The sequence below is a fragment of the Mya arenaria genome, chromosome 3 (assembly GCF_026914265.1).
Source record: "Mya arenaria isolate MELC-2E11 chromosome 3, ASM2691426v1".
Classification (NCBI taxonomy): domain Eukaryota; kingdom Metazoa; phylum Mollusca; class Bivalvia; order Myida; family Myidae; genus Mya; species Mya arenaria.
Genome location: NC_069124.1, coordinates 56,223,753 through 56,251,639, shown reverse-complemented (window position 1 = coordinate 56,251,639; position 27,887 = coordinate 56,223,753). Strand labels below are relative to the sequence as shown.

The 27,887-nt window shown below is 34.4% G+C and overlaps 1 protein-coding gene across 1 annotated transcript in view; it reads right to left on the bottom strand.

Annotated features, from left to right (window-relative positions):
- Window positions 1-27,339, bottom strand: part of LOC128228132 (extracellular matrix protein 3-like) — a 75,859-nt gene extending 48,520 nt beyond the window's left edge. The window contains exon 1 of the mRNA XM_052939255.1: window positions 22,240-27,339. Coding sequence (XP_052795215.1) covers window positions 22,240-27,166 — 4,927 coding nt within the window. The 5' untranslated portion in view covers window positions 27,167-27,339. The remainder of the gene's footprint in view (window positions 1-22,239) is intronic.
- Window positions 27,340-27,887: the final 548 nt, after the last annotated feature.

Genomic DNA, 27,887 nt, shown 5'->3' with positions numbered 1-27,887 from the left:
GAAGATAGTGAAAACAATTGTGTAGTCTTCAAGCATAAATACAGCGGAAAAAATCAAGGCAACACTTGAGGAAAGAAATGAAAATACAAAAAAACACACACAAAAACAGGTACAGTAAATATAAATTACACATTTCCCTTTCAATATTATGTCCCAAACATTTTCAAGTCTTTCAATCAAATCATTCTGGAAGCAATTCAACATCTGGAACTACTAAGAGGCAACACAAATTGTTTATTTGAAAATAACTTTTAAGTCCTTGAAATCTAAATACCCCAGATATTATGGCAAAATGTCCACCAAAAAACAAAACAGACAACTAATATATTAAGATAATAATATCACCTACAGATACTGTCACTGACATGCACAGCATATTTTGCCAGAAAACAGATAACAACAGGCTTGTTAATAAAGATAAGAACTCACAGTTTTTCAGAGATTGTAATCTTGATGTGGCATAAACTTGATTTTTATAACACATTCCATGATATGACACTTACAAAAGCTAATTCTTATATCTTATCAGAAGAATACAGTCATGGACCCAGGTACATTTGACATGTACCTAAAAGCGATAAAACAGAAGTTAGTTGTCTAATAAATTTCAAACAAATCGTTTACTAATCAAAAATATGGAGTCAAATATCAATCATATGTATCTGGATGAGCTGATATTATTCCTGTGTTTACATTTTAATGAGAAAAATAATCTTAAGATAGCACATTGAAACATAAATTCAAATAATTAAAGCAATGCCCAAAGGGTTGGGATTTCTTACATTTTGCTCAGCAGCCTCTCATTCACCCATCAGTGCTGTATTACTAAGTTTCCCACATAGAAGTCATTCAAAAAGGTAAATATACATAAACTATGATCAGGCACTAAAATCTTCCACAAGTAAATATGTGACCAAGTTGTACAAATTTCTGACCTAGGTTAAAGGGACTGTACACCAGATTGGCACCAAAAAAGATTTTTTCTATAACAAATCGCAGCACAATTAGTTAATAAAATGTTTTTCTCTTTGATATCATAAGGCCACTACTTTTATATAAATTGGTTTACAAAACCGGCGGGTCTAATTTTCCGAAAAGTACAAAAAAAAAAAAAAATGAATTTCACTTTTATTTTCAAAATTATTTTCCCGACCGTATTGGTTTTGGTGCGAAACGAAAGAAAAACGAATAGATAAGAGTATGAATGCAGTAGATCTCGACTGGTTTGTTGTTCCGTGGCCGTATTCTCCAATTTATAGTGATAGCATATGAGCAAGTCAACTGTTATGGCAGCGCCGTTGGCAATGGCGGAATTGACGATAGCAGTCATTCTTTGTATGAAATAATTAATTAAAATATGAAGGAGTTGTTAAAATAACAATAGCAATAAACATTGGCAAATTTAACAGCGGACACAAACAATAACTGTCACATGATTGTTGTTTTTTCCCACTAATTTAGGTCATGAAAATATTGTTGTTTATAGATAAAAAATAAAAGTGTCAGCGGCTGCCATCGAATAAGTAGACACAAATATCTGTAAATTATGTGTGAGAAAAACATTTTATGGTTATATATCAAATAACAGTGCACAAAATGTGAGTGGTGAAATCGAAAGTAAAATTTCTAAGTTGACACCGGTGACCTAGTTTCACAAGTTTGGTCGGTGGTGTTTATGGATTTTAAATCACATAATGGTTTTGAAATACTTGTCATTGGGTCAACGTAAAGCTTGTGTTTATTCTAGATTACATGTTTATTCATGTTTGGGTTAAAAAACAAACAAAGAGTTGAACACATGTGTCAATGACATTTACTCATGCCGGGAGTTGTGTGCAAAACATTTAGATAAAACAACACGGAAAACTATTTTGAATAAGTCCATTTCAATTTGTAATGAACTTGATATTTCACTATAAATGAGATTTGTTGTTGTCACCAAGGAATACTCTTTAAAATGAAAAAAAAATAAACAAGCATTAAGTATAGATGCCCTGTGAACGCATATATACACAAAATGGCGGTGTGGGGGAGAAGATGAAAATATCCGATACATAATTATGGATTTCTCTGTCAGTTTGCTATCATTGGTACATAAAGTTAAGCCGCATGCTAGATTTATTATATTCCTATGTGATTTTTATGTACTGATGTGGTAATTTGCTGCAAGATTTGAATTTGAAATGGATTTGGTGAACAGCCCATGGTAAGTATCCCGGTCCGAAAATATCCAGACTTAGCATGGATCGGGTTACACACAACTAGGACCCCGCATGGTAAGAGTTATTAAAACTCAAATCTAGGTCTAGTTTGGTTTTTAGTTTTTCAGGAATTGTTTTCACAATATTAAAGCTCAAATGTCTTCATAAAATGTTACTTCCTTATTTACAAAATTGGTAATTATTTCACTTTATTGACATTTTCCAATATTTAAATAACTGAAACAATATTTAAAAAATGTAATGTATTGTTTTAATACAGTGCAATTTTTGTGTATTTTAATGCGTAAAATTCGCCTTCTCTTTTTTTTCTATTTAATATTGGTCAGTTTTTAAGTGTTCTGCATTCACTTTTGCTTAAGCATACCCGTAAAGCTAAACAAATGTCTTGCTGAGTGATATTCAATGTATCTTTGATAAAAAGTGTAGTTTATACATGTAAACATGTATTATAGGCAATTTCATTGATGTTTTATATGCACAGAATGTAACTGTCTGTTTAATTAGAACTTTGAAACATTGAATGTATTAAAACATTCATTAATAGCAGTTTAAAAATTTAAAATTTCATGTAAATGATATAAATGTTCAATGTATTTAGCTGTTCTCTGATTTTCACCCTTTAAGAGTATGTTTTGGGATTTTTTTCCTTTTTTTTTTTTTTTTTTTTTTTTTCTCGACCATTTTTTCCAAAAAATTTTGTAAACCTAAAAATAAAAAAGGAGTGGCCTAATTGTAAGAAAAATACCAAAATGGAAAGAAAAACCGAGTCGGAGACGGGTACCAACCAAGTGTCGCCAAAATTGCAGCTCAGTGTTGTATCCACAGTGTGCTACGAAGGCTTACTCTAAATGGTTGGAATATTTAAGCTATATACCTAACTGGGTAATATCACGTGATAACATCGACTAGCCAATCACGTATAAGGAATGAATTCTACTAAGTAGACATACCTAGTAATCTTTTTTAATGGAAAAATACGAAAAAACTGCAAAAAATAAATTAATTGTAAACTTTGTAGTACTTTATTTAGTAAGTTTCAATGCATTGTACACATCGATACCAAGTTTATGTCAGTTTTCGACAATTTTCTTTTATTTCCTCTATTTTATCATACAGAGTACAGCCCCTTTAAAGTCTTCCTCAACCCAACCTCATCTGTCAGGAGTCCAAAAACAACTTGACCAGATTAGGTCCTTCCATCACATTGGTTATTCGAGATTCAACCATTATGGTTTTGGAAGCCTTAAAATTGTTGCAATATAAATATTATGAATTGCAAATGTCGGAATGTAGAGGACTCACTGATAAAACCTAGAAACCTTAAAAGATTCTCAAGAATTATTCTCACAAAGAAATTCCAGCTAGCACTTCAAATATTTTGACACTTCGTCTTTGTTGTAACCTTCAAATAATCTTTTGCGCATAGAATTACATAATGAATAGCATGAAGAATTCAAAGCTACAGCTGGTAAATCAGTGCCACATGTCTGTGATAGAACTCTGTGTGGATAATGGACCTTTACTTATGACAAACAGAAGTTTGCATAATTATACTGCATACTTATGCAATAGCCATGAAAATAATTAAATTAGTAGAAATTATTTAAATTGCCGAAAAAAAATGCATGAAAATTCTAAAATAAATTGAAACTAATATGTATACACAGTATAGGCTTGAGAAATAATAAGTAATTTTGTACTGGTGAGGCAGTCACTTGGGAGCTAGGTCGACTCTCTAAATGTATAACTTAAATGTTCAAGAATCAGCTCATAATCTGATCAACTATTAATGAACTTTTAATTGATGAGATTCTTAAATCCTTATAAAGCCTGATGATATCTACCCTTGGTTTGATTGAAAGGAAATTGGTTTATCAAAAGAATCCATTGAATTCCATTGATTTCCATGAACATTTCAATCTGTCTCTATCCAGTCATGTCAATTGTACTAGATATGTCCTCTTGATTCTTTTAGGTGACAGGACCTTTGTCATGCATCATGCAGCAAATTAATGATACAATATTGTTTTCGAAATTCATGCATTTTTAAAGATGGTGACATATTGCAAAGTTAAGGATATTATAGAAGCACCTATGGAGTTACCGCCACCGGATGACTTAAATCAGAGCTAGCAGTCACGTTGCTTATCATGACAATTGACTTACAGTCTGGGAGGAGAAAAAAGCTGGAGAAGAGGTTTGGTCAGGAACCTGGAGAAGAGATCTGGAGGAGAATTGGGATGACATTTATTCAGAAAAAGCCATTATGTGCTACACAGCCTTCTAGAAGCTCTGCCTTGCATTGCACTATATTTGTTTATGTATACCGTTATACATACTAACAGGGAGGAGGAAAAATGGGAGGAGGAAAGAGTATTGAAGGAAGTGAGAGATTATAAGAAATGTAGCAAAAATATCGGACAAGTAGGAATTTCGGAAATAAAGGGGCTATATACTGGCAGTATCTGTTGGTCTTAAAATATAATGCTTAAAGGGTCCAGTAACATTAATATTCATGAACATTCATTTAAATAGTTCATGAAATGTTAATTGTTTATCTGACTGTTCAATTCAGACAGTTATAGTAGTTCATTTGCCCATGAACCTTTGATGAGTTAATTTTCATGAAGCAGAAATAGTATTTCTCCACAATTCATTAACACAATTTCATGAAAGTTAATCTTCACAATTGTTTTATGATTTCTGATACAAATTGAACAGTCAAGAACCTTTCTGGGTAAAGGCCTCCTCACACATAAGCGAACACCCCCCGACGTCAACATGCGTGTACTGGCGAATAAGACTTGAGTTTATTTCGTTCCCATCAGTGTATGTACGGTAAACATCGTTGATGGTGTTCGTATGAATGCGTTTGTGAGCTTCGGCTTCGGTTGCGATAAGCCTTGTTCGTCGGAAAATTTTGAACATGTCGAAAAACTTGTGGCGAATAAAGTTTCGTCTATCTTTCAGTAAACTTCGTTTCAATAATTTGCATATCAAGCGATCGAGGACGATCCCATGACGAATCTTTGCGATAGTTTGCGAATTTGTACGAAATGTAGTGAATAATTACGTATTGTAGCTAACTGAATCCGAAATTTCATTACAAATTGAAGCGAATTGTGACGATTGGTTGACGTTCAGAAAACGAACAGCAGATGCTTGCATACGAATCATTATGATGGGTAACTACGACATACAAATCAACGCGAATCATTATGCATCTACATTTCTTGAGTAGTTTTTAGTATCTCAACAGTTTTGTGCATTCCTGAATTTCATATATAAAAGGATGAAGCTAAATATCACGATTATTATTCCTTCGTCAAAAATGGAAGATCTACAACGCCTGACGCTGCAGTATGTGGATGCTATGGCCCACCAAGAAGTCTTCCAGCAACAACTTAACATCCACCAGATGAGGCCGATTTAGGGGGAGAAGAGGAGCCAGAGCACGTCGCATCAGGCCATGTAGACCATAGCTGCATCCCGAGAGACGGCGTCAATTTGGCATCTACGATCAGCTCAGGGTTGAGCTCAGAAGAGAAGATCCTGGAACCTTCAAGAAATTCCTCTGCATGCCAACTGAAATGTATAATGAAATATTCGAGAGGGTCCGCCATCGCCTCTCGAAACAGCACACCTGGTACAGGGAGCCCTTGGATCCAGGCCTCAAGTTAGCTGCCACTCTACGCCACCTGGTTTCTGGTGCCAAGTACTCAGACATGCAGTTCCCCTGGAGGGTCGCTGAGAATACCCTCTCTGAAGTAGTTAGAGAAGTCTGTCATGCTATATGTGAGGAATATGTTGATGAGGTTATGACAGAAGAATGGAAACAACTGGCTGATGGGTTCCTCAAGAAGGAACTTTCCAAATTGTGTTGCTGCCATTGATGGCAAACACATAGCCATCAGAAAGCCTGCCAGCTCTGATTCCTTATATTAAAATTATGAGGTTTCTAAAGCATATATAATCTTACTGGCCCTTGTCGACTCAGACTACAAGTTTGTGTGGTGTGACGTCGGTGGTGAGTATAAGACCACATAAATTTTAATACATTTGTAATTATATAAATTATATATTGATTATTAATTATATATTATAAGTATTGCTATTTTCAATGTATACTGACACTTTCTTATCATTCTGTATTTTCAGGATATGGTTCAAGTGGATTTGCCAGGATCTATAATGCATCAGAATTGCTGGAGATGGTGCAGGATGGTTCCATTGGATTTCCAGACCCACAGCCCTTCCCCAATGACACCGTCGACATGCCCTTTTTCTTGGTGGCGGTGGTGGTGGTGAGGGGGAATGTCTTAAGCCTCAGTGAGCACATGCAGAAACCCTATGAACAGAGAGCCCTAACCGGAGAGAAATAATTCTAAACTACCGGTTATCCAGAGCTAGGAGGCCTTTGGCATTTTGGCAGACCGATTCCAGGTAATTATCTTTTTTTTGCCAAACATACATTCAAACAGCTTACACAATAAAAACCTTTATGTTTTGGTCCATAAATAATTTGTTCAATAAGCATAAATTCGAACCAACCAAAGTTATCCAACCTGTCGAAGTTCGAATGGAATTCCATTTATAGACAATCTTTTTCACATTAAATTTTTACGCATGGCAATATTTGTCTTCGGTAGTTTCAGATACTCATCTCAACGATGAACCACAGTCCATCCAGAGTGAGGCTGATTTTCAAAGCATGCTGCATTCTCTACAACTTGATGAGGATGAGGTACCCCACTATGCAGAATGAAGAGGACAGAAGAGGCGACCTGGTTCTTGGGGGAATGGAGCATACTATGAAGCATGGGATCATCTCTTCAGCGGGAAGTGTGCCATGGCAAGACAGGAGGGTGCCAAATTAGAGTTTAAATTGAGTGTTTTCGAAAATATAATTGTGAACTCAGTCTAATTAAAAAAAAGAAATGTATCAAAATATTAATTTCAAAATATTGATAAAGAAAGGAAAATAAATATTTAACTTAAAAATGGTATGGAAGTCAATTGTAAATAACATCAAAACTTTGAAATATTAATTAAATTTGGCCATATCAAGGGGAAATGGGTCTTATGGTGTTGCAAAAGTGTAGACCCATAACAGCCACTGCGCCTTCGACAATTCCTAATAAAGTGATTGAAGACACTACAATAGTATACCCGAAGTATTGGGACAAGGGTACAAGAGAAGTGATTATACTAAGACAAGAAATTCTATATACAAAATTTCTTTGATGAAAAAGGACTTCAGATGTAATCAACATACATACAATGATACAAAAGTAGCAAATACAGTGATCATATACATCACTGACAAAGTCTCTAGGTGCTTCACTGACTACGTGGTCTGATGGCCCGTGAACTGGATGAAGCATCCGGAGCAGACAACAGAACTGGAGCAAATAGGGGACGGGTGGTGGGGAGGCCACGTTGGCCACAGGTGTCACAGGGATATACTTGTGCACTTACAAAACTTCCAAAAAAGTTGAAAATCAAACAGCAATACGACGTGGTGTCAAGTCGGACAAAGTTAGAAGGCAAATTGACCCCAATTGGTTTTCGCCAGTCATGTACTGCGTCCGGTAATGGCTGGATGCGGAAATACGCTTTCGGAAAGCTTCGGACGGCTTCGGAAGCATGCGCAAAGTTGCGCTTTGGTTCGCATGTTTACGTTCGTAATCGCTAACAAAATTTGTTCTCGCGATTCAACGAATTTTAGCGAATAACAGTTACCGTTCGTCACACTTCGCAACAAATAGTTCCCCTAAGTTTACCTTTCATTATAGTTCAAATTGTGTAACAAATTTTCAAACAGTTTCGGTCAAAATTCGCTAGAATTGACAAAATTACACAATTTGCCAGGCTGCGTTTGATGGATTCGCCAATGTGTGAGGGGGCCTTAAATGTTGATATCACAAGTGTCAAGAAAGACTGCAACCTATGGAGTCTTGATATCAGTTACCCTAAAAGAGTCTATCATAACTATTTATGACAATAAAATACCTACCAACCATTACACTCATTTAGCAAAACCACAGAACACCCAATGGGAAAGGAAGTGCCAACAATTTATCATTTTGTCAGGTTCCAGATAATTGATAACTGTAATATATGTGCTGTCAATGCAATATCAAAATTATCAGCTACCACACCATGAGATGCCCCACCTTTGAAAATTGGAGCCCATTCAAATATTTCATTGCTGAACTCTGTGCATGATCTCAGAATTGTTGGAAGTATTATAAGTACTAATGTTAGCACAATTCCTGAAACCACCTCCAGGGTTTACTAAGAGTCATGCTTTCTTCACAATACATAGCCACATGATCATGAAGTACTGTTCAAAACACTTAGCAGTTCTTGACAATGATACTCAGAGGCCTGTCAGTCTTGTTTAAGTGCACACATACTATAAAACATATCTACACGATGTGTCACCATTTACTATAATAGAGAAAGAAATGAATAAATCTTCTTTAAACTTCTTTAATATTAGCTGTATTAAACTATTATGAACATTTAAAGCACCTGGATCTGCTTAACAGTATTTCTCATATTACAGTGTTAGGTATATAAATATGTGACTCAAAAGTAATCTTAGATATAAATTACAAGAATAAAATAGTAAGACACTTAAGCTTGTTGATTTTGGAAACAAAACCAGAAATCCCCTAAAACCAGATTTCCCCCTCCATGCTGTCTCATACAGTTCCAATTGACATTTGATGATACCGAAGATAGATAAACATTTCACCCAAAAGAGCTAAGTTTAGGAGATATGGAGCGGACACAAAAAATACGGCTTGAACCTCTGACCTTGAGCCAGTGCGCCTGGAATGTGGGTTCTGCATGTCATTTGAGTATCATGAAATTACATCAAGGTATTCAGGAGATAATGAAGCTGACACGAAAGTGTGACAGACAGAACAGATATCATCACTAAAAAAATATAAATGTCTGCTTCTGCATAATAGCATGGGAGGATAACATAATTATTTCAAAAACAAACAACATTGAAAAAAATTCAACATTGTCAGAGAGGCCTAAAAGATAAATTTGTATGTTTTGTCTGCAAGAATCATTACATTGCATGGTAGGTATTTGGACTTGGAATTTTCCGAATTTCACAATGTTTTTCCAAATCTAAAACTTGATTAAAGGGGTGCAAAATATCAGGTGCATAACTGAGATGATTTCAAGATATTTGGAAAAAATGTCTCCTAAATTCCAAGGTATTCGCACCTCAGTGTTGGCAAAGATGCACTTGTCTTTGATTGGAAGCCAACTTCATTCCAGGAGATGCAATCAATTCAATTAAAGAGATTATTCCTTTGAACAAATATGCATTCTTGAAATGCAGTATAAATATATCTCGATTTTTCAATATAATCAATTTCTTGAAGATGTTGGTAGGAGTTTCCTTGATTAAACAGCAAAACTTATGCCATTTGCACAGCAGGAAATATCATAAAAAGGCATTAAAATAGTTTTGGTTGATACTTCCTGGGATTTAAGAACATTACCGTTTTATTTCACATTTTGATAATTATCTTATATAAATGCCTTCTTAATTATGCCATGAGACTGATTCACATAAGCCATGCAGGAGATTAAAAAATGGAAATTAAGAATTGAAACAGCGCCAAATATTGTTTGCTGATCAGAAATGAATGAGCCGCTGGCACGTTTATTTTGGATGAAAACTGATTTGCAATTCCCTGTACTGTTGAAAAATAATTGTGTGTACACTAATCCACGCAGGAGAAATGGAAAGCGGAAATGAAAATGGCTGGAAATTGCTGGTCTGGAAAAAAAGGCTTGGAGACTTTTTCAAGGAACAGGTTGTTTTGAACTATTCAAATTACAGACTGAGAGCTCTACTAGTAGAAACAATCTTAAAATGGTTCCTTGAAATATTTGAAACTGAACATGCATAAAATTCTTTCAATAGTAAATTAAAGAAAGCATATAGTGTAGTTTTGGGGACTAATGTAGGTTTCTTGAAAAGTCTTACATGACGGTAAAATATCATGAAGGTCAAGGTCTTGAGCCAAAATGTGACATAAACTGGAAAAGAAGTTATATTTAAGCAATCTATTAAATAAAATAATTACATGAATGAATACAATCATATGACTTTGTTGACTATGGGCAATCACTCAAGGTCGTTGGGTTAAGATGACCACCATTGTTATCTTTGTAAGGTTAGGTAAACTGAGGTGATGCTGGGTCAAACTATAAAGCTACATGTAGGTATCAGCAAACAGTAAATTAGCTACATGTTTTGGTATCGGAAAACAGTAAATTAGCTACATGTTTTGGTATCGGCAAACAGTAAATTAGCTACATGTTTTGGTATCTGCAAACTGTAGATGCTACATGTAGGTATCTGCAAACTGTAAAACTACATGTAGGTATATATCTGCAAACTGTAAAGATACATGTAGGTATTGGCAAACTGTAAAGATACATGTAGGTATCGGCAAACTGTAAAGATACATGTAGGTATTGGCAAACTGTAAAGATACATGTAGGTATTGGCAAACTGTAAAGATACATGTAGGTATCGGCAAACTGTAAAGATACATGTAGATATTGGCAAACTGTAAAGATACATGTAGGTATTGGCAAACTGTAAAGATACATGTAGGTATCGGCAAACTGTAAAGATGCATGTAGGTATCGGCAAACTGTAAAGATACATGCAGGTATTGGCAAACTGTAAAGATACATGTAGGTATCAGCAAACTGAAAAGATACATGTAGATATTGGCAAACTGTAAAGATACATGTAGGTATTGGCAAACTGTAAAGATACATGTAGGTATCGGCAAACTGTAAAGATACATGTAGGTATTGGCAAACTGTAAAGATACATGCAGGTATTGGCAAGCAAACATGTTCACAAACTCTACTGCATGCTTAAGTTTAATGGCATGTTGAATCAGATTTTTTTTATGATAAAAAAGGTGTGTGAGTTGAAACTTTAGTACTAAGTACTTACTGGATTTGAGACTGAAGTAGCCACTTAAGATGTAATTAAATGTTGAGAAGTATCCATTATGCATCCACACTTTCCTAACATTTTTCCATATAGAGACACCAGATGAGTAACAAGGGTAAGTGTTGATGACAATTACTGATTTGTATACATTATAAGGGAGATAACCCCTTATCAGAATTTCTGATTTCATTACTATTTTTAAGTATCTATTCCTACTCTTAATCATAATGGAAACATAAAGAAACTTTTGATGATTCATTTATGTATTTCAAATAAATCAGGCCCTTTGAAAAAAACACTATGAGTATATTACAGTCAAAATAAGTTGGGACAAACACTTTGATTATAACTATAATATCATCAAGAAAAATAATACGCCAATGACAACTTAATCCATTTAAAGAAACATCTTGGGAAGAATTAAAAAATGTGTATTTTTTTGCATTTTTATTTATGATTATTTCCTTTGTAATATTATTATGTCCAGAGGCCCAATGTTGTCCATTGCTGAGCTCAATCAGTAAATGAAATAAAAGATTGATTATATTATCAAGGGAATTGAACTTAAAATAATATTAGAAGGATTGAAGGTAAAACATGTATTCTGGCCTTAACCCCCTACCGTACATTAATATCAAATGGACTATTTTCAATGAAAGTCATATTTGCCTCTAATATCCCAAAACTTTGAAGTTTTTTCTTATTCAATGTTCACAAGCATTTGAAAATAGGGTTTTTCAATTGTTACATCAGCAAAGCCACAAGCAATATTTATATCTTATCCTGTGGTTTTCTTAGATTTTCAGGAGTATAAAATAACAGCTTCTTAATTTGAAAGGCTTAAATACTAGAATTTGGACATAAAATTAGAGGGCCAAGTTGACAGCAGAAAATAAAACTTGTCTTAAATGATAATCAAACACTGTTAATTTTTGTAACAGACATAAATTACATTACAAATTAGACATTTAAACACTCTCAATTTATGTCTAGTCTGTCATTTATAATAAGCATGATAAATTCTCTCAGACCAGAAGCTAAAAAGAAAATGATGGTTTCATATGTCCTAATTAGGACATATGAAACCATCATTTTCTTTTAAGTGCCATAAATTTCAACACAGATAGTCATGCATAGATCACGATGATTTGTCAAGTTAAGGTAACAACAAAGTCTAATTACACTGTTGCATGTGAAACTTCAGCTTCCAGACTCAAAGTAACAATTTATTGGTTACCCCAAATCTACATTAATATTTCACTGGTTACATCTTAATTTGTAATATGATATCAAACTGTTGTAAATTTGATCCTGTTAATATTTACAAAATTACAAACATCTTTGCTCACTATCATTAAACCAACTTTCATTCTGTCTGAATTTTATGTAACCAGTAAATTACAGGGCTGCTGCATGGGTTCAGCAGTATTCAGATTAAGGACCATTATCAACAGCTAAATTAACATGGCAAACCAAGAATCCTAAAGTCACTCTGTACCATTATAGAAATGCACAGAGTAAATGTACCCTGGTGACATCCACCTGCGAGCACTACAAGCTCCATACTAACAGGTTTTCAGTCCAAATGTCCACATTATACATCTTTGACTCTTGCGGGCATCATACAGATATCCAATTCACTGAGCTCCCAAGTTCTAACCAATTTTGCAAGTTCATAGACGTTTCAGGAAGCAGCTCACCCTGGTAGAACTCGTACATTTGCATGATGTCCATGTTGATTTAAGAACACCGCAAGGCCCGTAACAGCTTGCTTGTGCTCGCATGACCATTGCAGAAGTTGCACTGTCAACGTATGATGTCCGTTTGATACTGAGGAAGGAACTTGCAAAATCTAGGAACTTGCAAAATCTCCGCACGCCAGAGGCCTTCAGGGCGCTATGTTTGCTGTGGGTCGGACTCTGTTCCACACAATTCAATGTGGTATAAAACTAGGAATATCTATAAAGTTACCTCCAAAAGATCTTACGGTGCACTAACTATGTGACCAGAAGCTATATTGTTGTACAGAGACCATACTGATTTTAAATGTTGGTCAAATCGTATGAATTTATAAATTAATGTTCCATTGAACAGATATGTGACAAGTTAGCTATTCAAAAAAATTAAGGCAAAGACTGAAAGATTGTCAAAACCACTATATTAACCTTCAAAGCACTGGTGTTCAACGACATATCAATGCCCTTTATAATGACCCTATATCAAAATGTTGCAATGATGATTTTGTGATTTGTTTTTACCGGCTCAATTGACACCAGTTCTAAAAAAGAAATTTAATATAACTGTACAACTGTATTTAAGTAATAGAAAGTGGTTCATTTACAACAACAGTTTCAAGTTCAGTCATTCGATGTCATATCATTTACTATCTGAGTAAATGAAGAATCAGGTTTCACAAAAATAACTTCAGCAGAATTGACAGGAAATGACAATTAATATGTTTAACTGATAGAATTCAAAGTTCATTGTTCTGATAGAAACAGCAATAAAATAGCTAATGAAATTATCCAGTCCCAGAAATTAATGCCGATTGCTCATATTGATATTTTTCATTATTTCACCAATATCCGCTATATCGATCAGTGTCGGTGGGTCAGATGCTTGATCCATCACTCTCTAGAAGCTTGATTAGAGTTATGACAGCTCATAGAAATGATTTTTGTTACGGATATGTCAGCCTGTCAGAGTCTGCATCACAGAACAATGGATTCCGAGGTTTTCTTACACATGGATACATTTTCGGAGCTTCCAGATATGAATATGAGATCACATCTACACCATTCAATATACTGATTATATTTTTTTGGAAAAAAATCAAACTTGGTTTTGGGCAAATTTGCACACATTTGTCATATTTTGATCTGCAGTTCATCTAAGAAACTCTGAACACTAGCTGATTCAAATTCAAAGCCACTAAATCCAATCAGATTTGATTGACACCAAACTGACATGATGTCACACTGGTGACAGATATGACCCTTCCACAGCTGTATAGGCCTTAACTTGCTGAGAGAGATTAATGGGATTTTAATTAGCCCCATCATTTGGAAGTGGCCCTGCAGAGTAGGGACCTCTGTGACTGGGTACAGAACCATCCAGGAGATGTCAACACAAGGGCTGGTAATCATTATGTTAAAGGTAATTATTGAAGTTAGGGAAATGGACAAATAAATACAATATGATATGCAAGGAAGTTATTCTGTGCCAATATAATGTAAACTTAAGAGTATTGCATGAGCTGTATGTATACTATTGTATACGATGCATGATATGTCGGGTTTGCCGATAATATGAGCAGACAGGTACCCACAATTATTTTCATTTTTTTTTACTCAAAATAATTGTGGGTAATGAAAAAATATTAAAGTAACACTAACTTACATTACCATGGCCACTGTAGGATGATTTGTATTAAAGAGCAATTATGATATATGATCTTTATCACAGGATGGAAATTATATAAGATAAACTGTTTATGTCAATGTAAACATTTTCCAAGTAATCCTGATCCAATGAGTGTACCATGATGTGCTCACCTTAATATATTTCCAATGATTATTATTGCCCATATTCCAGGTGAGCTGTCAGTAACCTGATCATACTGATAAGCCAAGCCAGATGCAGGGGTGACGGTTGACATGAAGCCAGGTTCAGGGGGCCAACAATCATCTCACACTCATTATATGATCAGCCACATGAGCCACACATGTAGTATGATACACTGGGGTTCAATTATTATTAGGTAACATGTGCAGTGCCAACAAAAAACGTTTCAAGTGAGTACATCAACATTTAGAAGCACTTTGTACCTTTCTAATTCACCCCTCAGTGTCTTGGTCTGGCATGTCGACCTGGTTCTTGAATCCAAAACATATCCAGAGGTACAGGCCAACTGCCAGGAATAACATGTTGGTGAAATAACCATTTATAACAATAACATCCAACATGTTGTTCACATAATAATTTCTTCTGTGTTGTGTACCATGATAATTCAATTATTCAATACTGCTGATAAATCATTTATTCGGGCCATCCATGATACAAAGAAACACACCAAAGTTCTTTGATGTTACAAATATTTTTACCTACACAACCTATTAAATAACTAACAATCAGACAAAAAATGGAGAAATAAACACATGAATTCAAATGTTTCAATGGTTTGATAAAATGTGCTATTTTTAATAACCAAAATCATTTATGGCTACATGCAGGGCCGAATTGTCCCCATGATTAGTTTCCATTCTATTAACTCCAAATTGAGCAGTTATCCATTACAACAGTAACGTTTTGTTACATCAGAAACATATATTTTTTTCTTGGCCTCTAATCTACATTTCAGCAATAAATAATCAAGCATCAGTAGCAACAAATAAATAATCCATCATGTCAACACTGAAAGCCATTGAAATTGAATACCCATAATATGGTAAATTTAACTCCTTTGTTGCATTTCAGTGGGGTGTTTTTTTGAATGTGTCAAGCCAGGTCATCCTTAAACAATTGAATGTCAGTGTAGGTATCAGAGTGATAATGGTTGGTGACACAGAATAAAGCTCAATTACAGAAATTTGTATCAAATGTTTTGATGTCTTCCTTGTTAGCGAGAAATTAAAAATCCTAAATTTGTGATTTGAGTAAAACATCAAGTATTGAATCCATGTACAATTTCTTCTGTCACTTTTTTCTTTCCCTCATGTTTTTTCTCCACTCATGTGATAATAAACGGAAAGCACTTTAAATGACTTAAATCAACAATCTTTTATTTGATATTGAAACAATACCACAAATAATGCAATCCTCATTGTATTGTAATAATATAAACAAATGATTGATATTCCATAGAAATAACAATATAAAACACCCAAAATATAATGTTGATGCATGTATCGATAATTCCTTGATATTAACAAGAACATTTACAGATACTGTCCTTAAACGCATTTAGTGTTCAAAATTATATTTTGTCCAATGGAATGGAAGTATTTTTGCCATACATTAGTTTTAATTTGGTAAATTAGCAGTGACAGCCATTATTGATTTGAATAAGGTTAATCGGTAGATTAACACAGTCTGGCATGGCAAGAAAACAAAATATAATCATGAACACTAGTAGCTTGTTAAAGGGTTTATTTAAAAGTACGCATTTACCAAAATAAATTTGTTATGTGATGAATCAGTCGCCTTAAACTTATTTTTGTTAATACAGATTATCAACTAACAATCACATCATGCATGCATATTTCCAGTAAAAAGAAACTGGACAATTACATAAGAAATTTACATCAAAAGTCTGTAACAAAAAGTTAATTACATCCCAGTTCTGCACACTTTAAACTGCACCAAAACACATGGTAAGTAACTGATCCTTAAAATTTTGCTAGATTGCTGAGATTTTATCTCAAAGCCTTTGTTTCATGGGTGATCAAATGTTAAATATGCCATCTAGCTTTATAAAAACTTATTGGGTTCCTGGAAAACATCTAACAACTTGAGCATACTTAACTTGTTTGATACTGAAAGCACTTGAAAAAGATTTGACATTGACAACATGCTTTAGAAGATACCTCCTGGCCTGATAACTCTTTAAACCAGAGTTATGTACATTGCTTAAGAAGACCCCTCCTGGACGGCCATCTTGACAATGAACAACTTATTAAACCAGAGTTATGAACCTTGCTTAAGAAAACGCCTCCTGAACAGCCATCTTGACAATAAACAACTTATTAAACCAGACTTATTAACTTGCTAAAGAAGATGCCTATTGGATGGCCATCTTGTCGATAGACATCTTAATAAACCAGAGTTATGTAACTTGCTTTTAGCTTGCTAAAGAAGATGTCTATTGGATGGCCGTCTTGGTGATAGACAACTTAATAAACCAGAGTTATGTACCTTACCTAAGAAGATGCCTTCTGGACAGTTGTCTTGACAATGGACATCTTATTAAACCAGAGTTATGTACCTTGCTTAAGAAGATGCCTTCTGGATAGTCACCTTGACAATGCACAACTAAGTAGACCAGAGTTATGTAGCTTGCTAAAGAAGATGCCTTATAGATGGCCGTCTTGTCGATAGACATCTTAATAAACTAGAGTTATGTACCTTGGTTAAGAAGACCCCTCCTGGACAGCCATCTTGACCATGAACAACTTATTAAACCAGACTTATGTAGCTTGCTAAAGAAAATGCCTATTGGATGGCTGTCTTGTCGATAGACAACTTAATAAACCAGAGTTATGTACCTTGCTTAAGAAGATGCCTTATGGACAGTTGTCTTGACAATGGACATCTTATTAAACAAGAGTTATGTACCTTACTTAAGAAGATGCCTTATGGACAGTTGTCTTGACAATGGACAACTTTTTAAACCAGAGTTATGTACCTTACTTAAGAAGATGCCTTATGGACAGTTGTCTTGACAATGGACAACTCATTAAACCAGAGTTATGTACCTTACTTAAGAAGATGCCTTATGGACAGTTGTCTTGACAATGGACATCTTATTAAACCAGAGTTATGTACCTTACTTAAGAAGATGCCTTATGGACAGTTGTCTTGACAATGGACAACTCATTAAACCAGAGTTATGTACCTTACTTAAGAAGATGCCTTAGGGACAGTTGTCTTGACAATGGACAACTCATTAAACCAGAGTTATGTACCTTACTTAAGAAGATGCCTTATGGACAGTTGTCTTGACAATGGACATCTTATTAAACAAGAGTTATGTACCTTACTTAAGAAGATGCCTTATGGACAGTTGTCTTGACAATGGACAACTCATTAAACCAGAGTTATGTACCTTACTTAAGAAGATGCCTTATGGACAGTTGTCTTGACAATGGAAAACTCATTAAACCAGAGTTATGTACCTTACTTAAGAAGATGCCTTATGGACAGTTGTCTTGACAATGGACAACTCATTAAACCAGAGTTAGGTACCTTACTTGAGAAGAGGCCTTCTGGACAGTCATCTTGACAACGGTCAATTTATTAAACAATACATAATGGAACTTGCTAAAGAAGATGCATATAGCTTCTGGGTGGCTGTCTTGTCAATGGACAACTAATTAAACGAGAGTTATGTACCTTGCTAAAGAAAATGGATTACTTATAATTAAGGCATGCATATTGATGATTTGTTATGAATGTCGAAAGTGTTTGAGTATATAATCAACATGAAACCACACAGTTTTTCTTTATATTTCTATAAAATGTTGGTAAATCAATCAAAGGTAACCTTATCAGGCTGTTATCCCATCCTGGATGTGTCAGGGGGTTTCCACTGATCAAAATGACATTACTGAGATATACCCTATCTTCTGCTAGAGATAGTAAAGGGTGGCTACAGTGTTACATATCACATCTGTGAATTACAAAGTCATTCCCTTGCCATCTTTATAATGAAGAAAACAGGACAGAGGTATTTTTTTCTGACTGTAATGTTATGGCATTTCAGTCGTCATATGACTATAACATTTATAAAAATATATCATATAAAATATATCATTTTAGTCAGCGAAAAGGATACCGTAGTCATCTTACTTTGGGAATGAATCACCGAATGCTTTATTAAGATTTTAAAAAATTGAACTAGAATGGCATATAACAAAGCCTTCATTTATGAAGCAATGAAATAATTGATAAAATTGTTCGGACATTAATAAAGCTGCATGACTCTCTCAGATTTACTGTTTCGGCAACTTTTTTTTGTTTGTCTTGGAATGAGCCAATTTTTGCGTAAATATCTCTCTACCAGTTATATAAGACTGCTGACGAAAGATCTAATGGAAGAATTTCATATTTCCAATCATAAATTAATGTTTTTTGGCTAAAAGCGTGATAAGGCTTTAAGGAAAATGCATAAAACATTAATTTTTGAACATAAATATTAAAACCTGCCATCTGATTTTTTGTCAGCAGTCTTGTATCACTGGTTCCATGCTTTTTCGCAAATATTGGCTCATTCCATAACAAAAAAGTCGCCAAAATGTTCATTCCATGAGTCTTTTTGTTTTTAAATATCTTGCGACTTAAGCAATAAAAAATAATGGTTTCAAATTATTGATCATATTATATATGCTCAATCATAAGACAGCCCCATTGTGGCTTACACCAAGCAGATTTCATCGCTTGACAAGCGGCATAACTTCATTGTACTTGTTGGTATACCAACATCCACTTTAGAATTAGATTTTATGCAGATTTCCTTTAAATGTGTCAGAAAAAAAAATACTGCTGTAATCTTAGCCATGAAACATTAATAAATTAATAATGATAATAATAACTTAATGTCAACGAAATTACAATGTAATTAACAGGCACGACTTGCATATAAATAAGCACTTGAAGCTGCACTCTCAAAGATATATCATTTTGACAACATTTATAGTTTTTGTCTTTGAATAGGCCAATTCTTACGTAAATGTCTGAATCTCAGTTTATCATGAGTTACGTTTGAAAATTGATGTTTTTTGGCCTAAAGCTTTACTACGTAACGCTTTAAAAAAATGAAATTTTCTGCAGTTTACCAAACAATTGAAATATGTTCTTTTGTGAGTTATCTTATATGACTGAAATAAAGGCATTGAATGCCAAAATCAGCTGTTTCAGGAACTTATATGACTGAAATAACAATCAGTGAGAGTGCAGCTTTAAGTGCCATTTACATACAGTTATAATTTATTTAATTTATCATGCTCTGCATAATTGTTCCGTTCTAAGATCTAAAAAACTTATGCAAAATCGGGAGCAGAACACTTGTACATACATTATTTATGAGTTTTGTCTCCTTTGAAGGTATCTTTGAAGGTATTTCTTCAAAGGTGACGATTAAAATAATAATGACATGAGCGGATCGTGTTGATAAAGTACTATCAATTAATGAATGCAAATTAGAAATATAACTATGACCAGCAGAAGCTAAATGTATGCAGGCAATGTGCCTTCACTTAACTCACAGTTAGCATGTATTAACTGGTGGTTTGTCAGCTCGACATATAGCCAGTATTATCAACTGACATGAATATTAATTGCATTTAAACATCTTTAACAACAATTTTTTCAACTTATTTGATAGCTTAAATCAAATGACGTATCGTGTTATCAGGTATTAATTAATCATCTACAAATTTCTATTTTTATCTTATTAATTGATTTATCTCATTCAATTGACAATAACATCTGTTTCAGACAGTCTATCTTCAGGAATATTCAGCCACATGGCCTATTTGTAATAGGGACAGGTGGTAATTGCATCCACTACATTTAGCAGGTAGTAAGAGGAAGTGTGTAACATTAATCCACTGTTAATTGCAGCTTCATGTTACAGGTAGAATGTCAAGAACTAAGTCAATGGAAATCTGACCCTCTTAATTTCTATAGACTTCATTGATTCAGTGCAGCTCTGATAACATGCCATTGATGAAATATGTAAGTTTTACATATATATGACTTAATAAAAACTTATGACCAGTTATAAAGTAACTCCATTTTTTAAATATCAACTGTCAATCTAATGGTATTGCAATGGTCAGAAGTTAGTAAATGTTGGACAGTGCGCAATAATTATTGACTATAATATTATGTGCCGTTTAACTTTAACCTAAGTTCCTGGGTCTATCAGGGCCCATAATTTTTTATTTAGGATGAAATGGTGTTATGGAACCTCATTGTAAGGAGGTTAATTGTAAATACTTGTGTAAAATATTAAGTCTTAGGGTAAAGAAGTCATTAGTAAAATTTCTAACTTAAATCTTAATTGCTCTAAAACTTTAACCTCACACAATGTGCCCTAAATCATTAACCTTATTTTTAAGTCAATGACAGGAGCCATCATTTGTATTTAGGATAATATGGAGTTATGTAACCTCATTGTGTGATGGTCTTGAACAACACACAGTTATTGTGTGAAGTATTAAGTGAATTGAATTAAGGGTATTGGAGTTATAATTAAAGTGAAAATGCCAACTTGTGCTAATATGCAGACACCGACAGTGTGGCGATCAGTACTTGAGCCACCCAGTTTTTATTGACTACAAACTATCAAATAAATACTGTATCAACAAATTTGCATAATTTAATCAATTATCAAGAAACTAGTTGACAATAGAACCATTACTATCTATAATACAGACATTCATCCTCCATTAAACAAAATTTAGGAAATATTTGGTAACAGATAACCTACAATACCCCATACATAGAGCCATTAGACAGGTCACAAACCTCACAGCCTCATATTATTATATTACCTGAGGATGACAATTTACAAATGAAGATCAATTCCTCCCATTTAGAAGAAAGGACAGTGTAATGAGTTGATTGCTTTAATACAGGCTATCAGTTTGTTTTTATTGACTGTAAAATGTGCTAATCATTCTATAACAAAACAAGAAACACATGCCATGTGGCCTCAGCTGAGAAAAATTATCAGCCGAGGAATCCAGCTAGTATGTTCAGCAATACTTGTTCTTGCTATCAGAGAGAGAGAGAGAGCAAAAACTTAGACCAGACTCTGCTGAAATTCTACAGGCACAAAACTAGCTCTTAAACTCTTTGAAATATAGTTCATTGTGTGGATAATTATAAAAATCTATTCAGAGAGATTATTAAAGAAATCTGCAGATTATAATCAGCTCTATAAAGATACAATTAACATAACCAGATGCTTGGCCCTATTTTTACAGTCTGCTATCAGTTGTTTTTTTCCACACAAAAAATCACAAAAATACCTTTTATCAGAATTTGCCAAGACCTTACTTATCAATTGAGTATTTTTGACAAACGCAAACAAATCATTGTGTTAAATAAATACTTGTATCAACATTAATTAAAAACAAAAGACATTTTTAATGCATTATAATATATATTCAGTCATTGATATATCTTTATGATGAAAGCATTGTTCAGTTCTAATAGTGAACCAATAGCACATAAAGGAATTGGGTGCAAAAAAAATTGCTTGTGTCATAACTAAATTACCTTGCGTCCACGTGGTGATGGCGCCATTTCCCTGTGCAGTGTTTCTTAATAATCCATGCTGAGGGTTGAAAGTCAACGTGTATCGCAGAACATCACTCGGGCTGTCATAGTCCTGGCTTTGTAGGTTACTGTCAGTAATGCAAAACCCTAGCCCGCTGGTCAATTCAGTCAAGAAGTTAGACCCTGTGTTGACCACTACTCTAGGGGCACCACTGCTCATGGGTATTATTTCTATGTCCATTTCCTGGGGTGTACGGACAGGCATGTCAGACCCTGGTATGTAAAAATGTTGGTGTAAGCCATCAGAGACAGTGAAAATTAAACTGTCTGAAAATGTTTCACTTCCATCATGCTGGTAAGATATGAGGCCCTTCTTAAGGTCACTTTGAGAGAACCTTGTCACTATTCTAGAGAGGTTGTACAGCAGATTTCCGTGTAAAGGCACTTGCGTTATGGTAAAAACCACATCTTCATCAGCAGTGTCCACATCAAAGACCCCAAGTTCCAGTGGCGTTAGTATTTTATTTGTTCCTTTTTTTAGTCTAAGAGTTGTAACCATGACAACAGGTAAATCATTGTCCTGTCCACTGATTAAAATTCGTAAAGTTTTGGCCATTTGTTTCTTACCATCACTTACTTCTAATTCAAAGGCATCAAACGTCACTTCATCTTCATTCCGGTGAACGTATCTTACTTTGTTAGAATCTAAATATTGGAACATGAAGTTGGAAAGTTTTTCACCACTCTGATCAACATATTCTAAATGGCCATGTTTTGGTGGAACAGTAATGTTGAAAAGTAGTTCTTCGGATACTTTAATCTCAGAGTCAGTCAAAATAGCCCTAGTTAATGTTACACCTCCATTGTTTTGCAGAATAAGAGCTGTATTAAAAACATCTGGATGTATCATATTCATGCCTTTAATTTTGACATAGAAATATCTGTTAATAAGAAAGTTCAAACCATCTGTCACATCAAACTTGATTAAGTCTAATTTTAAATCTTTGCCAAAATGGATATATTCCACAAGATTGTTATCAATGTCTGTCTGTGTGAAGTTAGACCCATAAATCAGGTTCACTTTTGTATTTTGGACAGTTTTTGTCAGGACACCATACTGTGGAATCTTCTTGATTATAAATGTAAGGTTACTGACCAAAGAGTCAACATCCACAGCCTTCAGCATTTCATTTGTGATAGTCCTTTTGTCTCCCAAGCTCTCTATTTCAAGTCCATTGTTTACAGCAAGTCTCGGCGGCTCATCATCAATTGGAAATATAGTTATTGGGACAGTCCTTGTGACATTGTGAATACCGTCTGACAGAACAAACACAAACACATCAGTAGTAGTCTCAGAGCCATCATGTTCATACACAATTGTAGAAAATTCTTGGATTTTGTCGAGAGTGAAATTTTGTACTTGGACTTCACCAGTTAGGGATTGCTGTACAATTCTACCATGTTTAGGAGGAGTGACAATAAGAACATTCAACTCATCACCAGGTTCATCTTTATCAGTCACCTCTAGTATAGCAGCATCTATTCTTATGTCCATGCCTTCAGAGCCAATGAATTCCCTCACAACTACTTCAGGAACTTCATCATTTGCTGGAAGTATAGCAATAGATATTTTCTTGTCACCACTGAGGTTTCTTCCATCTGAACATTTTATTTGGAACTGATCACTTCTTGGTTCAATACCTTTATGAACATTCTGTACATAAAATATGTCACCATTCCTGATATTATCTACATTGAATGCTGATATGGGTAATCCAGCCCTTGAACCTGGTGATTTATTTTCAAGAAATCCATTTTTAGGTTGTTCTGTTATCATACACATAATAGTACCTTCTTCTGAGTCAATATCATTAACATCAATATGTTCCCTTCGTAATTGTACAGTTCTTCCTTCAGCAACCTCTATATCATCATGTGTTACTATTTTAGGCGGTTGATTGTCTACTGGTTGAATTTCAAACACTAATTCAATTCTTTCAAGTATGGACCCATCTTTTAGTAATACATTTGACGTACCAAGAACTAAGAGTATGATTTTGTCCTCAGCCTGATTTCTTCCAACGTCTGAGCCAGTATGAGCATACATAACTTTTCTGTTTAAAATGTCAGTTTGTGTAAAATAACTGCTTCCTTGCCCATTTAATAATAATAAACCGAACAATGGATACTTTTGAATAGAATACACAATATCTCTTGGGCTAAGGGATGTATCATATATTTTGAAATGTTCAGGATTTAAAGTAATTGTACCATTTTCATTCATTTTATGATGGATAGTAAGTTTACCATTATCAGCAACAGAATTTCTTTGAAAGGGTTCTTCACTTCTTTTAACAATGTTCAAATAGAATGTCATAGGAATGAAATGTATACCATCAGATATTTCTACCATGAACATATCTTTGGAACTTTCATCATGTTCTTGATTTCTGTACACAATTTTACCCCTTTCAATGTCAAAAGGGGAAAAGGTATTATCTGTTTCAAGTACAGAGCCATTGTTATACAAAATACCAAACTGTGGAAGTTTACTCATGATGATAACAATATTCTGTGGGTCAGTATCCTTGACAAATAACATCTGTGGAGTTATCACAATTTCACCATTTACAACAATCTCAGCTCCAGTGTTAATAACCACTGGTGGAACACTATTCACTGGCTTAATAATAATGGTGAACACTTGATTTGTCAGAATGTTTTCCGACTGGTCTTCAACACTAAAGTCAAATTGCAGAGTTCTTGTAGCGAGTCCAAGTCCTGTAGCTGGTGGTTGAAAGCAAACTTTGTTATGGTTTATGTCAGCTTGGCTAAATTGGGTCAGAATTTTTTCAGAGGTATCACATTGAACAATTTTACCTGCTTCTAACGGCCCATAATCAAATGTATCATATGGCTGCCTTTTTATGGTGTACATAATTGTCCGGTCATTTGTGTCATCATCAGTAAATCTTAAATTTTTCCTTTTAACAGGTGTACATCCATTTTCAGTGACATCTAGTTCAAGCTTTGTGTTTGGATACAAATAGGGCGGTATGTCATCAATTGGCTGTATTTTAACATGGATTTCATGAACAGGGGACTTATTTGGTGGTACACCCTTATCTATTATTTTAAACCTGATTCTGTCATCCATAAATGCTTCATTAGATTGAAATCCTGCATGCTTATAAAACATTTTTCCTTTCAAAATATCCAGCTGAGTAAAGTTGTATACTATTTGCACATAAAATCCATTATGAAAATGCCATTCATTTGTATCTGATGGTTTTTCCGGCTGCTTTTTTATGATCAATCCTCGACTTGAATAGGGAGGTTCAAGAACAAAGATGACATCACTGTCATCAGTGTCAGTGTCCGAAGCTGACAAATCTAAAGATGAAATCAATGCTATGTCATTTTTCTGGATTTCAAGACCATTGTTAACAATCAAGATAGGAGTTTGGTCATCTTTTGGATAAATTGTTACTGGAAATAAAAATGTAATCACATTCTGTCCATCAGAAAGCTGGAAGACAATATTGTCACTGAGTGAATCACTGTCATCATGATGATAAACCACTAGTCCATGTTTTAGATCCTCAGGTGTGAAATAATTTTTCCCAGCTGGGAGAGTCAAGTGACCATGCCTTAATCCATCAATGTGATATATTCTGACACTTTCTAAGTTATCCACATGAGAGATTTCAAGCATATCTGGGCTTATAATTGGTCTTGATTGGCCTTCGATTAAGAACATACCTTTACTTTCAGTAACAACAGGTGCATTTGTACTCATTGGTTCAACAACAATCATCAACAGCAATGGGTCTGAGGCCAGGCCCTCTGGGTCTACAATGGAAATCCATATCTGAAAAATTCTCTTGATGTTTGAATCAGATTTTGTGGGCTTATAAGCAATTTTGAGATCATTAACTTCATACTGAAAGAAGTGGTTAATTGGTTCATCTTCATTATCTGTATTAATAATAATTCCTTCACCGGGGCCTAGTGGTTGAGTAATGTTAAATATAAGTTTATCCGACTGTGTCTGTCCGTCAGTAGCTGACAAAATGTCAACAGTGATTGGTGTATGGACAGTCTGGCTGACTGAATCCATTATGAAGGTGGCACTATTGCTGGGTTCCGGGGGAGTGTTGTCTGTGCCGGAGGATATTACTACTTCCATTTGAAAATATTCATCCTTGACCACTTCTCCAAGTTTTGTTAGGAGTTTCAGCTGCATAGGAATATAGTCATGTTTTGATACACTTTTATGTGCATAGTATCTATACCTTATATCGGAAGCCAAAAATTGTTTACAGTCAATGTTAAATAAGGTTTTGTTCAGCAACTGTCCATATTGAGGTAGTCCAAGAGATTGTGGTAAAACACTAATGAAGCATGAATTAATGCTTTCGTCAAATGAGAACTGAAGAGCTGATGAATCTATTGGTGAGCTCACATCCGAATAGCTGTTTACTTGTACCGCAACATTTTTGGTAACAACCTCATATGGTTTTCCAATGATATTGAACTGAATGAAAAACTGAGTGATAAATGTCTCATTCTGTGAATTGTATTGAAGCAAAGTAAGAAATTCATGGACACCATATATCCTTCCATAGTGGATGTAAGTAACTTCCCCACTGATGAATTTACAGGAAAATGCAGATTTGCTTAGTTTTCCAGCACTTTCCGGCAAAATGTCTTTATTAACAATTTTCAAAGAGCACGAATCCCCGTGCTCAACATGTATATTTAAGTCCTTCAATGGATCTAACACCACAGTTCGTCCAAAGAAAACATCCACTGGCCTGTTAATTAAAATGACTTTGTTTTTTTGTAATCTGCATTCCACAAGTAACAAACTAAATATCACAAAGCATGAAATTTTGACCACAATTGTCAACTGTAATAAACCCATGATTTCCCCATTATAAATAACATCTGATGTGTATAATCATTTCAGTCTAATTCTTTAACATGTTATAAATCAAAATAAACAATCACTGTCTGTTGTTAACACATATCCTACCATAAAACATCGATAATGTCGTACTGCAAAATGCAGCATCCTCTCGCTTACTTTCATCTTTAAATTGTGACCGATTAACCGCGCAATGATATCAGATGAATAATTATCAGACACGTGTTTAGCATGTTACATTCGATAATATTATAGAACGAAAAAGAAAAGCACACTTGATGAAAACAATAACTATTTTTTAAGTCAAACATTGAAACAAATAACAAAAAATGATGAACTTAATAAAGATTTTAAGGTTTTTTTTGTAGAACTCTTTTTTTACCAACTGGCCAATGAGCACCGAGCGTAACCCAACCGTACAGGGTGATGCAAAAATGTTAACCATACTTTAAACATGCTCGTCGCTTGACAACTCTGAAATTCTCTCGACTGTTAATTTAATATTCTTTGTCTTTTAACATGTCCTGATATTGAACTGTTTTAATCATACCAGATCACATACTAGGCTCGATACACTTATCAGTGAACATGTAAAGTATGAATATCAATAAATGATAGTACAAGTTTCAAGTTTATTGTACACTCTGCACATATAATACATGTGATACGAGGTTTACAACAAATAAACATACACAAATTAAATCGGTCAAGCTGTGTA